This window comes from Triticum dicoccoides, chromosome 1B (genome assembly GCF_002162155.2).
Source record: "Triticum dicoccoides isolate Atlit2015 ecotype Zavitan chromosome 1B, WEW_v2.0, whole genome shotgun sequence".
Taxonomy (NCBI): domain Eukaryota; kingdom Viridiplantae; phylum Streptophyta; class Magnoliopsida; order Poales; family Poaceae; genus Triticum; species Triticum dicoccoides.
The window spans coordinates 534,493,728-534,507,754 of NC_041381.1; the positions used below are offsets into that span (position 1 = coordinate 534,493,728).

The 14,027-nt window shown below is 42.1% G+C and overlaps 1 protein-coding gene across 1 annotated transcript; it reads right to left on the minus strand.

Annotated features, from left to right (window-relative positions):
• Positions 1-391: 391 nt before the first annotated feature.
• On the minus strand, positions 392-1,651 carry LOC119307922 (putative F-box protein At3g25750). The gene has a single exon (XM_037584018.1). The coding sequence runs from the start codon at positions 1,522-1,524 to the stop codon at positions 436-438; it is 1,089 nt and encodes a 362-aa protein (XP_037439915.1). The 5' UTR covers positions 1,525-1,651; the 3' UTR covers positions 392-435.
• Positions 1,652-14,027: the final 12,376 nt, after the last annotated feature.

Sequence of the window (14,027 nt, forward strand, 5' to 3'; positions counted from 1 at the left end):
TTGACGCTTATTTTGCGGGCGGGGGGTGGGATGCGGGGTCTGATCGGGCAGGTTTTCCCGCCCCGACACGCACTTTGGCGGTTATTTTGCGGGCGGGGGCGGGATGTGGGGTCTGCTAGAGTTGCTCTTATGAATGGGAATTGCTGATGAACGCAATGTCACCTTTGCATATCGTAGTGGTGTGCCGGGATGGCACGTCCAGGAATGCTGTGCCGGGCCGGGCCATGAACAATGGACATTTTATTCGTAGCAACAGAGTGAATGATTTCATAATCCAAAATTTGCAAATTAAACCACATCTCACTTGTAACCCGAAACACGTCTGACAGATATTGCAAATAATATCTGAGCATCGTACCATCCGTGCTGACTGGATACCTGGTCGAAAATTAACAACTCTTATTTCCTGCGACAAAGCACAGAGTTTTGTTTGGATCAGCGCGGACTTGGCATGATCCAAGAAGGCCACTGCCAGAATCTGCCACACATGCACTTCAACAGGTTCCCGTATGAGAGATCCTGGGTGGAAAGGTCGTCGAGGTCGAGCACCGAGACGGTGTACCTCCCATAAACGTCCAGCCCGTAGTCGTCGTTCACCATCTCGTGCGAGCTGGCCACGTACACGCAGTTCCTCCGCACCCCGTTGAGCCCGCTGACCTCCACGCAGAAGCCGCGCAGATGGTCCACGAACAGGGTGCGGTTGCCGATGCCGCCGCCGGCGACCTCCGACCATCCGGCCGCCAGGCTCCGGCTGTCCGCGCGGAAGACCTTGAAGAGGCCCCCCGAGCCGTATGGTGCTCCGGCTGTCCTGACGATGAGGAGCAGCTCGCCGGAGGACACGACGAGCGTGGACTCGGGTGTGCACCAAGCATGTCTGGGCGACACCAGATCTGGTGGCTCGACTACGGCGGTCACGGCGAAAGTTGCGGCGTCCACGGCCGTGACCCTGCGGGCTCGCCCGTCCAGAAGGTAAAACGTACCGTCATCGTAGGTGATGCTGCTGACGGCAGCCGTTTGCGAGGATCCGGCGGCGCTCCATGACCCGCCGTCGCCCGGCAGCTTGCAGAAGAACGCGCCTTTGCCCGGCGAGATCATGACGGCGCCAGGGGACCGATCCCATACCATGTCACGGAGGATCTTCTCATATTCGCCGTGGAAGGATGGCGGCAGTGCGGGCAGGCTCTCCGACGCGCCGGTGAATGGTTGCAGCAGCGTGGCCGAGAGGTCGTTGGCCACGCCGAGGGTCCAGCCACGAGGCGAGGCGAAAAGGAAGGAGCGACCGCACGCGGCGGGCATGGGGGTCTCCGTGATGCTGTCGTTGGCGGGTGACCAGAGACGGCGGTCGACGCGGGAGTAGCTCTGGGAGGGCAGGAGGACCAGGGGGGTGCGGCGGCGTGCGGCGTGCTCCGCCGAGGCCGAGCGCCAAGATGGGCAAACCGAGCGGAAGCGCGCGAGGTCCACGTGCTCCGTGATCCTGTCGGCGATCCCGGCTACGAGCTCGGCTGGCAGGTCGGACCAGCTCATGTCGTTGGCGTCTGCGTGTTCTTGGATTGATGAAGGGAGGATTGGAGGGGAAATACTCCTAGTTAGGATCTCATGTACTTGGGGGTAATAATCACTATGGACTCTATGTCTATCTGTTCCAGTTTAAACCTCCCTATTTTACTTCTACAGCTGTATCCTAGCGATTGGCCTCATCTTCTTGTAAACCACGGTACTCAATACTACATATAAACAAACTCATGCGGCTTCCTAATGGGCGAGATCGAAAGTTTTTATCAAGAACAAGCAACACATTGCCTGTCATTTTCATCATTAAGAAGGAAGGGAGTCAAGCAATTGGTGATGAATAAGAATATGCTCTTGTTACACCAAATGAAATGGACACGGAATGCATCTGGTGTACTGGATGTCATAAAATATTTTTTAAAATCTGAAAAAAAAAATCTAGCATGTTAACGCAACATCAATGTATGATGCCATAAAATTTCGTATAAAAAATTATAATATTTTCTGAGATACAAAAATGACAAATTTGACATCAGTGTGATTATGGGCCAAATCTAACGATAATACTAGACCTACGAACGGTTTTACGAAGCCTTACGTAACCTTCTAAAAACTAAATCTTCTTCCCCCTGATTTTAAATGAGGTGGGGCCCTTCATCCCCCCGCTTCCAATCCTAAACATCCACATCAGCACGTACGTAAAATCCCTACGTAGCCTTTCGTAGGTCTAGCATTACTCCAAATCTAAAGCCCAAGTTATGTTATGTACTATTCAGTGTTGAATTTATCATTTTTGTTTTTTGAGTTATGTTTAGGATTTTGACTTGAAATTTTGTGACAACCTACATTGATGTTGTGTGAGTCTGCTAAATTTTTTTCATAATTTTTTGAACATTTTAAAAGCACAATATGAGTTCGGTGCACCGGTAGCACCATAAGCTCCGGTGCACCAGATATTATCCCATGGACCAGAACCACCTCCGCTTAACCCACTAAGAGCAACTCCAATAGCATATATCGACCAAGTTTCATACCCCGAAATTAGATTTTTTTATTTTTTTCAGTTTTTTTATTTACTATTCATGTGGGTGCGCGTGGAACCATGTTCGCCTTTGTATTTTTGCATCACATCTTCGTAATTTTCCCAACAGAACCTAGTTTTCTCTTCTTCAATACTTCTTACATTAAATAGATTGAGTGATACCATTGATATACATGAGTTATTTTGGATTTCATTAGTTTCTTCTTCAAGTTTTGTATATATATCTAGAGTTACTTTTCATCTCTACAAGTTCCTAGCCTTGTTTCCCAGAGTGGAGCATGCTTCATCCTACCGGTTAACCAAAACGACAATGAACATAGCTATAAAGCCACACCGTAAAGGTTCCATTATAAAATCATATAAACCATTTCAACTCCAGTACAATTAAATTAAATAATGCCTTGATTGAATGGATAGTTCAAAGGACCTCGATTTAAGATGGGTTGTCCATCATATGATGTATTGATGATGTTTGGCAGAAACTAGTGGACTTGTGCTTGATGGTTTCATTAGAAGTTGGTGAGATGACACTCTTTCAATTCAACCATTAGTAAGCTACAAATAAACGCCATAAATGCATGTTGCAAATTAAGTGAAAAACCAAAATGAGTAGGAAATCAAGCTACCAACGAAAACAAACAAAATACAACTTAAAACACCAATCAAGCTACCAATGTATCAAGGACCCACATGCGTGGTAACATAAACTATAAACTACATAAGGTTGACCACATGTGCAATAATATAAATTGAAGAACAGAGAGACACCAATATTATGCCGCATACAAAACAAAACGAAACAAAAACAAAAAGAGTCAGCAACTCAATTAGTCCACCAACCTCTATATTACCAAAACCATCAATAGGAAAGGGTCTTATGATTTAACGGGCTCACTTTAGTCAATGTTGCTGAAATATATGATTTCTGGTTTACATAAATCTATGCAGCTTAGAGGTGAGAAGAAATGTTGAAATATATTGTCTACAATTCTCTAACAATTATAGTTGTTGGTGAACTACCTAGTGCAAGGACAACATTTGTAACACCGAGGCGTGGTACTAGATTATATCAAGGAGATACAAAAGTTTAACAACAAGGAATTGAGTTCCTTTTTCTCCAAATGCATCAAAGAAAAACCAAAGGATTTATGGTTGTTTACCCTAATTCCTTCCTAGTTCTTATCACGTCAATAAAATGACATAAAGAGTATTGCACGATGAAACAGATAGTTGGACAACGCCCACCGACAGAAGTTAACAAACCATACACTTGGATGCCTCCAAAGATGTTCATAAATTTACCAAAGACTTCAAAAAATCATCAAGGACTCCACTACAAATTTGACGTCTGATTTTTTACCATGGCAAATCGAACGTTTTTGTAAGTGCATCTAGTGCCCCTTAGTGATTTTAGTGTATTGAAGACTTGTAGGTTAAGGGACTAATGTGTTTGTGAGTGTACACAGGCTCTATAAGTTGATGAGGAGTTTGATATCTATGATGAAAGTCGACCCCTAAAAATGTATGTCTTCAGCTAAAGACTTTGGTTCTCTTGAAGATTTTAAAAGTGAAGAAATTGGTGTGACCTTGAAGACTTGGATATTCATGTGAGGATTATGAAGCGTTAAGACTTTTGTTTTCGTAGTTTCATTTTCTCTTTTTTGAGTCATAGAAACACCGTATTGTTAAAGGGGGTCGAGGTAATACTAAGGAAAGTGATTTCCAAGTGATGCTCATCTCAAAATCCTACACCTACCCAATCCTTTTGAGTGAAGCCATTGAAAATCTCATATCAGTTCAGTCAATTTCTTCAGTGACAGAGACGAAGATCTTCTGGTCTCTGAGAAATTTGTTCTGACTGAGGAGTTAGGAATTCGCCAATGTGGATTTCCTACATAGTGAGGAACATGATAGCCCCGAGGTATTTGAACCTCAAATATCCGACCGTTGTTGTGCTACGCGCCAGCTGTCCCAAAATATCTACCCACCTAACGGTCATATCATTGAAGGGCATTTATGTCTTATAATGTCGGGCTACTCCCTAGGCTATAAATAGCCACCCCCTATAACCCCTAGCTGGTTGGCTGCTCCGAGAGAAACTGACACTTGTCATTGAGCGCATCCCATGCTCTGAGGACTTTGAGCGAAAATCATCAAGTGAGGAAAACCCAAACCCAAACACCTACAAATCCCAAAGTGATTGAGCATCACTGAAGAGATAGTTCCTGTGTGGAACCGACGCTTGTTACCTTTGAGGATTGTGTATCCTCCAGACGGTTAGGCGTCATGGTCTTAGCATCCAAGAGGAATTGTGGATCGCCGAGTGACCAAGTCTGTGAAGGTTTGGAAGTCACCTAAAGACTTGCCGCGAGTGATTGGGCGATGTCTGTGTGACTTTAGCTCAAGGAGAATACGGTGAGGACTGTGTGTCCGAGACTGTGTGTCCTCAGGTTTAAATACCCAGCCGCTCCAACCAGACGTACAACTGTCACAGTAGTTGGAACTGGTCTACCAAATCATTGTCTTCACCAAGCCAACTGGTTCTATTTCCTCCACCCTTTCATTTCCTCATTCATGTGTTGATGAACCTGATCATTACTGTTTGAAGACTTTGACTGGATACTTTCTCTATTTCCTCAATCCTATTTCTTCAGTCACATAGCTTTCAGCCTGCTTATCCTGTTTTCACGCTATCTGTACTCTGTGCTTGTTTTTATTTCATCATGATGACTATGTTGTTGCTCTGTTATGCTTATACCTGATTACTTATTCCGCTGCTAGTGTGGCATTGCTTAGGAATTTCTTTACCTAGAAATTCCTCAGTGACAAATTTGTAAAAATCGCCTATTCACCCCCCTCTAGTCGATATAATGCACTTTCAATTGGTATCAGAGAAAGGTACTCCCTTGTTCTATGTGATTTTGGTTTAACCACTTGGAGTTTTAGTTATGTCGACCGCAGGTATGAAGAAAGTATCGTGCCCTATCTTTGACGGTCATGATTATCCCAAGTGGAAGGCCATGATGAGGAAGCGCCTCAGGGCGATGAACAGCAAGCTCTGGACCGTCACAGAGATTGGCCTCACCGACTTATGCAAGATGGTGGATGCTGATTATATTCGCAAGTACACTTGTCTGGATTGCATTGCGAAGGATATCATCTGCTCCTGTCTCTCCAGGAACCAGTTTAGGCTCATTATGCATCTGTGCAATGCAAAGCTTATCTGGGACCAAATCTCTGATGTGTATGAAGGTCATCGAACTCGTCAGAATCCCTGGTTTGATGATTCCAAGGTATCATTCAAAACGATGACTTTTGAACCAGAATCATCATCATCCGCACCATGCCTCATGGCTAAGGGTGCAAAGGTACCTGATTACTCCTCATCCGATTCTAGTGATGATTATGGTGAATCTGATGATGATGATGTCTTTGGACCTAGTTATACCAAGCTTGTTACCATTGCCACTAAACAACAAAAGGCTTTGGAAAAGGTTCAAAATCTGCTAGATAAAGGCGATGACCTGATGGGTGAGGAACTGGATCGAACTCAAACTTTGACGGATGATCTCCAAAGTCTTCAGTCTAAGTTCGATAAACTTTAGAGTCATCATAACTCTATTTTAGTTGATCATGAGAAGCTTTCTCTTGAAATTCTTCAGAGAGAGCAAGATCTTGAGAAGTTAAAAGTGAGTTATGAAGATCTTCAGAAGGAAAACGATTCATTGCTTGCTCAACAGATCAGTTCCCCTCAGGAAGAATTTATTCCACCATGTTTGAAATGCATTGAGCGTGAATCTGTCAATTCTTCACCTAAATGTTCAAATGCTTCTATTGCTGCAAATTCTTCAACTGTCTCTGTGGTCACAAATTCCTCATCTGAGGATACCACAAGTACCACTGACGATAATGCAGGGTTGAAGGAATTGTATGTGACATGCATATACAAAAGTCTCAAAGGGCATCAGACTCTTTGTGATGTGCTCAAAAAGTAGATCTTGAACAGGAACCCTAGGAAAGAGGGTATTGCCTTTGAGAGGAAACTCAATGCTGATGAGACCTACTGGAAACCTGAGTAGTACCCCAAAACCTCATGGGTTGCTGCAAAAGGACCTCTTGTAGATCCATGCACTTTATCTGGATTTACTTGTGAATCTTCATATTCCTCTGATGAGTCATTTGACTCCAACTATAAACTGTTCAAGAATCAGAATGGTGAAGTATTTGCTTGATATGTTGGAACTAACTACAGGAACAGTCCCCCTATGAAGAAAATCTGGGTTCCCAAAAGGTGCCTTGAAAATCTTCAGGTGAATGTCATCATGACACCACCTATGCAGAATAGAAACCCCAGATCAAATTCTTCATATGGATCAAAATCTTCATATGGATCCAAGTCCTCATATGGACCAAATACTTCATCTGGATCAAATTCCTCACGTGGATCCAAATCCTCATATGAACATCATCGTGCTAACACTTCTGTTTCGCAAGGAAAGTCTAAAGGCTATGAATATGTGCATTATTATTCAAACCATTATGTTCATAAGTCCTAGAAGAATTTCTCTGCTTATTCATATGCTTACCCTAACCCCTCTTCTGTGAGACGAAGTGCATTGGCTTCTATGCCATCTTTTTCTTATGGAGATGGCATAATGATGAACTCTTTGCCACTCCTCCAGATGTGGTTGGTGAAGAAAAAAACTAATCTCTTATGTAGGGTCAGGTCTCCAGACGAACTTAATCGTCTGAAGAATTTGCTGGACACCTGAATATGCTTGAATGGACGCGAGCTAATCATGAAGAAATGAATTATTCATTTATCACGTCCTCATATTACAATATCTGTTATACTATTGATGAAATTCAACCTGATGAAATTGATGTCATATTCTTCACTTATGAAGTATATGGGTTCGTAAGTTGCACTAATTCATCTGCAGGATGAACAACCCAAAGCTACTGAGTGGGTCCTCGATAGAGGATGTACAAATCACATGACCGGTGACAGGAACTTATTGATGGACACTGCTTTATCTCCATCTCATCTGAAGCATATCACCTACACTGACAAAGGCAAAAGCAAGGTATTGGGTCTAGGCAGGGTTGCAATCTCAAAGGGTAGACACATGGACAAAGTCATGCTTGTCGAGTCCTTAGGATTAAACCTCATGTCTGTCTCAATGCTTTGTGATCTTGATATGGTTGTCGTCTTTGGCAAACATTGTTACATTATGCTAACGGAATCTGACAATTTCGAAGTCTTCGAAGTCTTTAGGAGAGGATACTTGTATATTGTTGATTTCTTTGCAGGACCACAGCCTACCACATGTCTATTTGCAAAAGCTTCAGAAGGCTGGTTATGGCATCGACGACTTGGTCATGCTGGGATGAGGAACTTGCATACACTCACGAAGAAGAAGCATGTCATTGGCATCGAGGGTGTGAAATTCCTCAAAGGTCATCTTTGTGGGGCTTGTGAGGCTGGAAAGATCACGAGAGCCAAGGATCCCTCAAAGACTATCAAGACCACTTCTTGTCCCTTTGAATTACTTCACATGGATCTCTTTGGCCCTACTCATTATGCCATGTTCACTAATTCCACATCTTTATATGGCTTTATCATTGTTGATGATTATTCTAGTTACACATGGGTGCATATCATCACTTACAAATATGAAGTGCAGGAAGTCTTCAAACGATTTTCCTCAAGAGCATCTACGAACTTTGGTGTGAAGATCAAGCATATCAGGAGTGATAATGAGACTGAGTTCAAGAAAACTGGTCTTGATGACTATCTTGATGAACTTGGTATTACTCACGAGCTATCTGCTCCCTATACTCCTCAGCAGAATGGCGTCATGGAGCGCAAGAACGGGACTCTTGTTGAGATGGCTTGCACTATGTCTGATGATTACAAGACTCCACCTTGTTTCTGGCCTGATGCTATTGATACTGCACGCCACATGATCAACAGGGTATATCTTCACAAATTCTTCAAAAAGGCCTCATATGAACTCCTCACTGACAAGAAATCCAATGTAAGCTATTTCAAAGTCTTCGGTGCTAAATGCTAGATTAGAGATCCTCGTCACAACTCTAAATTTGCACCAAAAGCACATGAGGGTTTTATGCTTGGTTACGGAAAGGACTCGCACACCTACAGAGTCTTCAACACCTATCATCACAAGGTTGTTGAAACTGTAGATGTGCGGTTTGATGAGACTAATGGCTCACAAAGGGAGCACCTACCTCCAATGCTAGATGAAATTTCACCTGAGGAATCCATCAAGTTCAAGGAGGATGTCATCCCTACCGAAGAATCTGCTGAAGAAGTCATTCCAGAACGTGAAGAAAATCATACTGGTGCTACTAAAGAAAATGGCCCTGAAGAAAATGTTGTGCCAAATCAAAGTCGTCAACTTGCTCATCCTCGCGTTGCAAATTAAGTGCAGATTGAGAGAATCATAGACGACATCAACGCACCAGGTCCTCTCACGCGCTCAAAAGCTTCACATTTGTCTAACATTTGTGGGTATTTTGAGTTTGTCTCTATCACAGAGCCCACCAAAGTTGATGAAGCATGCATGGAGCCTGAGTGGATTCAAGCTATGCAAGATGAATTGCATCAATTCAAGATCAATAATGTGTGGGAGCTTGTCAAGCGACCAGACCCACGCAAGCACAATATCATCAGCACCAAATGGATCTACCACAACAAGCAAGATGAAAATGGCCTTTTGGTGAGGAATAAGGCTCGTCTTGTAGCTCAAGGCTACACACAGGTTGAAGGAATTGATTTCGATGAAACTTTTGCACCTGTTGCTAGACTTGAGGCTATTCGCATGTTGCTTTCTTATGCTAACCATCATAATATCATCTTACATCAAATGGATGAAAAGTTCATTCCTCAATGGTAAGCTTGAGGAAGAAGTATATGTTGCTCAACCACTAGGTTTTGAGGATCCAAAACTTCCAGATCACGTCTACAGACTCAACAAGGCTCTCTATGGCCTCAAGCAAGCACCTCGGGTGTGGTATGATACATTGAAGGAATTCCTCATGAAGAAAGGCTTCAAACCAGGTTCACTTGACCCAACTCTTTTCACCAAAGCATATGATGATGAATTATTCATGTGCCAAATATATGTTGATGATCTTATCTTTGGCTGTAGTAACCAATGTTACAGTGACGAATTTGTCTATATGATGAGTGAGGAATATCAAATGTCTATGATGGGAGAGTTGAAATTCTTCTTAGGTCTTCAAATTCGTCAACAACACAATGGCATATTCATATCTCAAGAGAATACCTCAAGGATGTGTTGAGGAAATTCGACATGCAAGATTGTAAAGGCGTCAAAATCCCTATGCCCACAAATTGCCATCTATGCACCGATGAAAATGGTAAAGACTTTGATCAAAAGGTATACTGCTCCATGATTGCCTCTTTATTGTATCTATGTGCATCTAGGCCGGATATTATGCTTAGTGTTTGCATGTGTGCCCGATTTCAAGCTACACCGAAGGAATCACACCATAAGGCCGTGAAGCATATTCTTCGATATCTAGCTCACACTGCAACACTTGGATTACAGTATCCCAAGGGCTCGGCTTTTGATCTCATTGGATATTCTGACTCTGACTATGCTGGTGATCGGGTGGATTGCAAGTCAACATCAGGCACATGTCATTTCCTCGAACGATCCTTGGTATGTTGGTCTTCGAAGAAGCAGAACTGCGTATCACTCTCTACTGCTGAAGCTGCTGAGTACATTGCTGTTGGATCTTGATGTTCTCAATTGCTATGGATGAATCATACCCTCAAGGACTATGGCATCGATGTGAAGAATGTGCCACTCTACTGCGACAATGAGAGTGTTATCAAGATTGCTCACAACCCAGTTCAGCACTCGAAGACAAAGCACATCTAGATTCGTCATCATTTTCTTTGTCACCATGTGTTGAAGGGAGACATCTCCATCGACCACGTGAATACTAAAGATCAGCTGGTAGATATCTTCACAAAGCCCTTGGATGATAAGAGATTTAGCAAGTTGCGGTGTGAGCCAAATATCTTAAAATCTTAGAATGTTCTTTGAAAAAGACACACATCCTAACACTTATGCAAAATTGATGACTTAGATGTGCAACACACGAAGTAACGTTTTTCTTCAATCAATGAAGACTAACCCTCTAAGTGTGAAGAAATTAATGAATAATTTGATTCTCAGAACCCTACAACAATTGTACGCGGTGTCTGAAATCATCATTTTTATACGGTGGGTTACGCCACCAACCAAAGTTGAAAATCTTCAATTTGAGTTTTTGCAATTTCTTCAATTTTCAAATTCTCCAACTTTGCAATTTCCTCAGTCCTTTCGACTATATATATTTGAGTTCTTCGTGTCCTCTATAGCATTCTGATGTCCCACAAGTGTAGGGGATCTATCTAGACCTTTCAATAAGTAAGAGTGTCAAACCCAACGAGGAGCAGAAGGAAATGACAAGCGGTTTTCAGTAAGGTATTCTCTGCAAGCATTGAAATTATCAGTAACAGATAGTTTTGTGATAAGGTAATTCGTAATGGGTAACAAGTAACAAAAGTAAATAAGATGCAGCAAGGTGGCCTGATCCTTTTTGTAGCAAAGTACAAGCCTAGAAAAGTTCTTATATAGAGAAAAGCGCTCCCGAGGACACATGGGAATTATCGTCAAGCTAGTTTTCATCACGCTCATATGATTCGCGTTCGTTACTTTGATAATTTGATATGTGGTTGGACCGGTGCTTGGGTACTACCCTTTCTTGTACAAGCATCCCACTTATGATTAACCCCTATTGCAAGCATCCGCGACTACAAAAGAAGTATTAAGGTAAACCTAACCATAGCATGAAACATATGGATCCAAATCAGCCCCTTACGAAGCAACACATAAACTAGGGTTTAAGCTTATATCACTCTAGCAACCAATCATCTACTTATTACTTCCCGATGCCTTCCTCTAGGCCCAAACAATGGTGAAGTGTCATGTAGTCGACGTTCACAGAACACCACTAGAGGAGGGACAACAGACATCTCATCAAAATATCGAACGAATACCAAATTCACATGACTACTTATAACAAGACTTCTCCCATGTCCTCAGGAACAAACGTAACTACTCACAAATCATATTCATGTTCATAATCAGAGGGGTATTAATATGCATAAAGAATCTGAACATATGATCTTCCACCAAATAAACCAACTAGCATCAACTACAAGGAGTAATCAACACTACTAGTGACCCACAGGTACCAATCTGAGGTTTTGGGACAAAGCTTGGATACAAGAGATGAACTAGGGTATGAGAGGAGATGGTGCTGGTGAAGATGTTGATGGAGATTGACCCCCTCTCGATGAGAGGATCGATGGTGATGACGATGGTGATGATTTCCCCCTCTTGGAGGGAAGTTTCCCGGCAGAACAGCTCCGCGGGAGCCCTAGATTGGTTCCACCAAGGTTCCGCCTCGTGGCGGCGGTGTTTCTTCCTGAAAGCTTGCTTATGATTTTATCCCGGGTAAAAGACTTCATATAGCAGAAGATGGTCACTGGAAGCCTGCTAGGAGGCCCACAAGGCAGGGGGCGTGCCCAGGGGGGTAGGGCGCGCCCCCCACCCTCGTGGCTAGGGTGTGGGCCCCCTGTGGTACTTTCTTCGCCCAATATTTTTTATTAATTCCAAAAAACTTTCATGGAGTTTCAGGACTTTTGGAGTTATGCAGAATAGGTCTCTAATATTTGCTCCTTTTCCAGCCCAGAATTCCAGCTGCCGGCATTCTCCCTCTTCATGTAAACCTTGTAAAATAAGAGAGAATAGGCATAAGTATTGTGACATAACGTGTAATAACAGCCCATAATGCAATAAATATTGATATAAAAGCATGATGCAAAATGGACGTATCAACTCCCCCAAGCTTAGACCTCGCTTGTCCTCAAGCGGAAGCCGAAATTGAAAAATATGTCCATATGTTTAGAGATAGAGGTGACGATAAAATAAAATACGGACATGAGGGCATCATGATCATTCTTATAATAGCAACATAAATATATTTTGTCATATGATTTCTTATACTAAAGTAACAATCTATTCACAATGTCAAGTATGAATCAGAAACTTCATTGAGAACCAACAAACTATGAACTTGGTCATTGAAGCAATTGCAATTTATTATAACATCAGAAAGAGTCAATATAAGAGCTTTTCAGCAAGTCCACATACTCAACTATCATTTAGTCTTTCACAATTGCTAACACTCACGCAATACTTATGGTTATGGAGTTTTAGTCGGACACAGTGAAAGATAGGGGCTTATAGTGTTGCCTCCCAACCTTTTACCTCAAGGGTAATGTCAACAATAATAGTTCATGCTAACTTACATCCAATTGGATATATATATCAGGATCTTTCCAACACAAGGTGCTTGCCAAAGGATAAAATGTAAAAAGGAAAGGTGAAGAGCACCATGACTCTTGCATAATGTATAAGACAAAAGTAAAAGACAGGCTCTTCGCAGAGGGAAGCAGGGGTTGTCATGTGCTTTTATGGTTGGATGCACGAAATCTTAATGCAAAAGAACGTCACTTTATATTGCCACTTGTGATATGGACCTTTATTATGCAGTCTGTTGCTTTTATTGCTTCCACATCACAAGATCGTATAAAGTTTATTTTCTCCACACTAATAAGTCATACATATTTAGAGAGCAATTTTTATTGCATGCAACATGACAACTTACTTGAAGGATCTTACTCAATCCATAGGTAGATATGGTGGACTCTCATGGCAAAACTTGGTTTAAGGAAATTTGGAAGCACAAGTAGTATCTCTACTTGGTGCAAGGAATTTGGCTAGCATGAGAGGGAAAGGAAAGCTCAACATGTTGGATGATCCATGGCAATATACTTTATTTCAGATATAAGAAAACATAACCCATTACGTTGTCTTCCTTGTCCAACATCAACTCTGAGCATGTCATATTTTAAAGAGTGCTCACAATCATAATAGATGTCCAAGATAGTATATTTATATGTGAAAACCTCTCTTTCCTTATTACTTCCTATTAATTGCAATGATGACCAAAACTATGTTTGTCAACTCTCAACAACTTTTATTCATCATACTCTTTATATGTGAAGTCATTACTCTCCATAAGATCCATATGATCTCTTTATTTCTTTCTATTCTTTTCTTTTATTCCCTCAAGATCGTAAGAAGATAGCAAAGCCCTTGACTCAACACTAATCTTTATTTATAGCTCGCGGACTTGATTACATAGAGGGATAATAAAGCAAAAACTCACAACTAGATCATACTAAAACTTTATTCTACTAGATCAAGATATTACCAAAAGGAACGAACTAAGAAAAAGGGTAAAGATAGGAGTGTGATGGAGATACGATACCGGGGCACCTCCCCCAAGCTTGGCAGTTGCCAAG

What these genes read in the sequence shown, in the direction of transcription:
- LOC119307922 (XM_037584018.1), bottom strand. Translation starts at nt 1,524, where the DNA reads ATGAGCTGGTCCGACCTGCCAGCCGAGCTCGTAGCCGGGATCGCCGAC.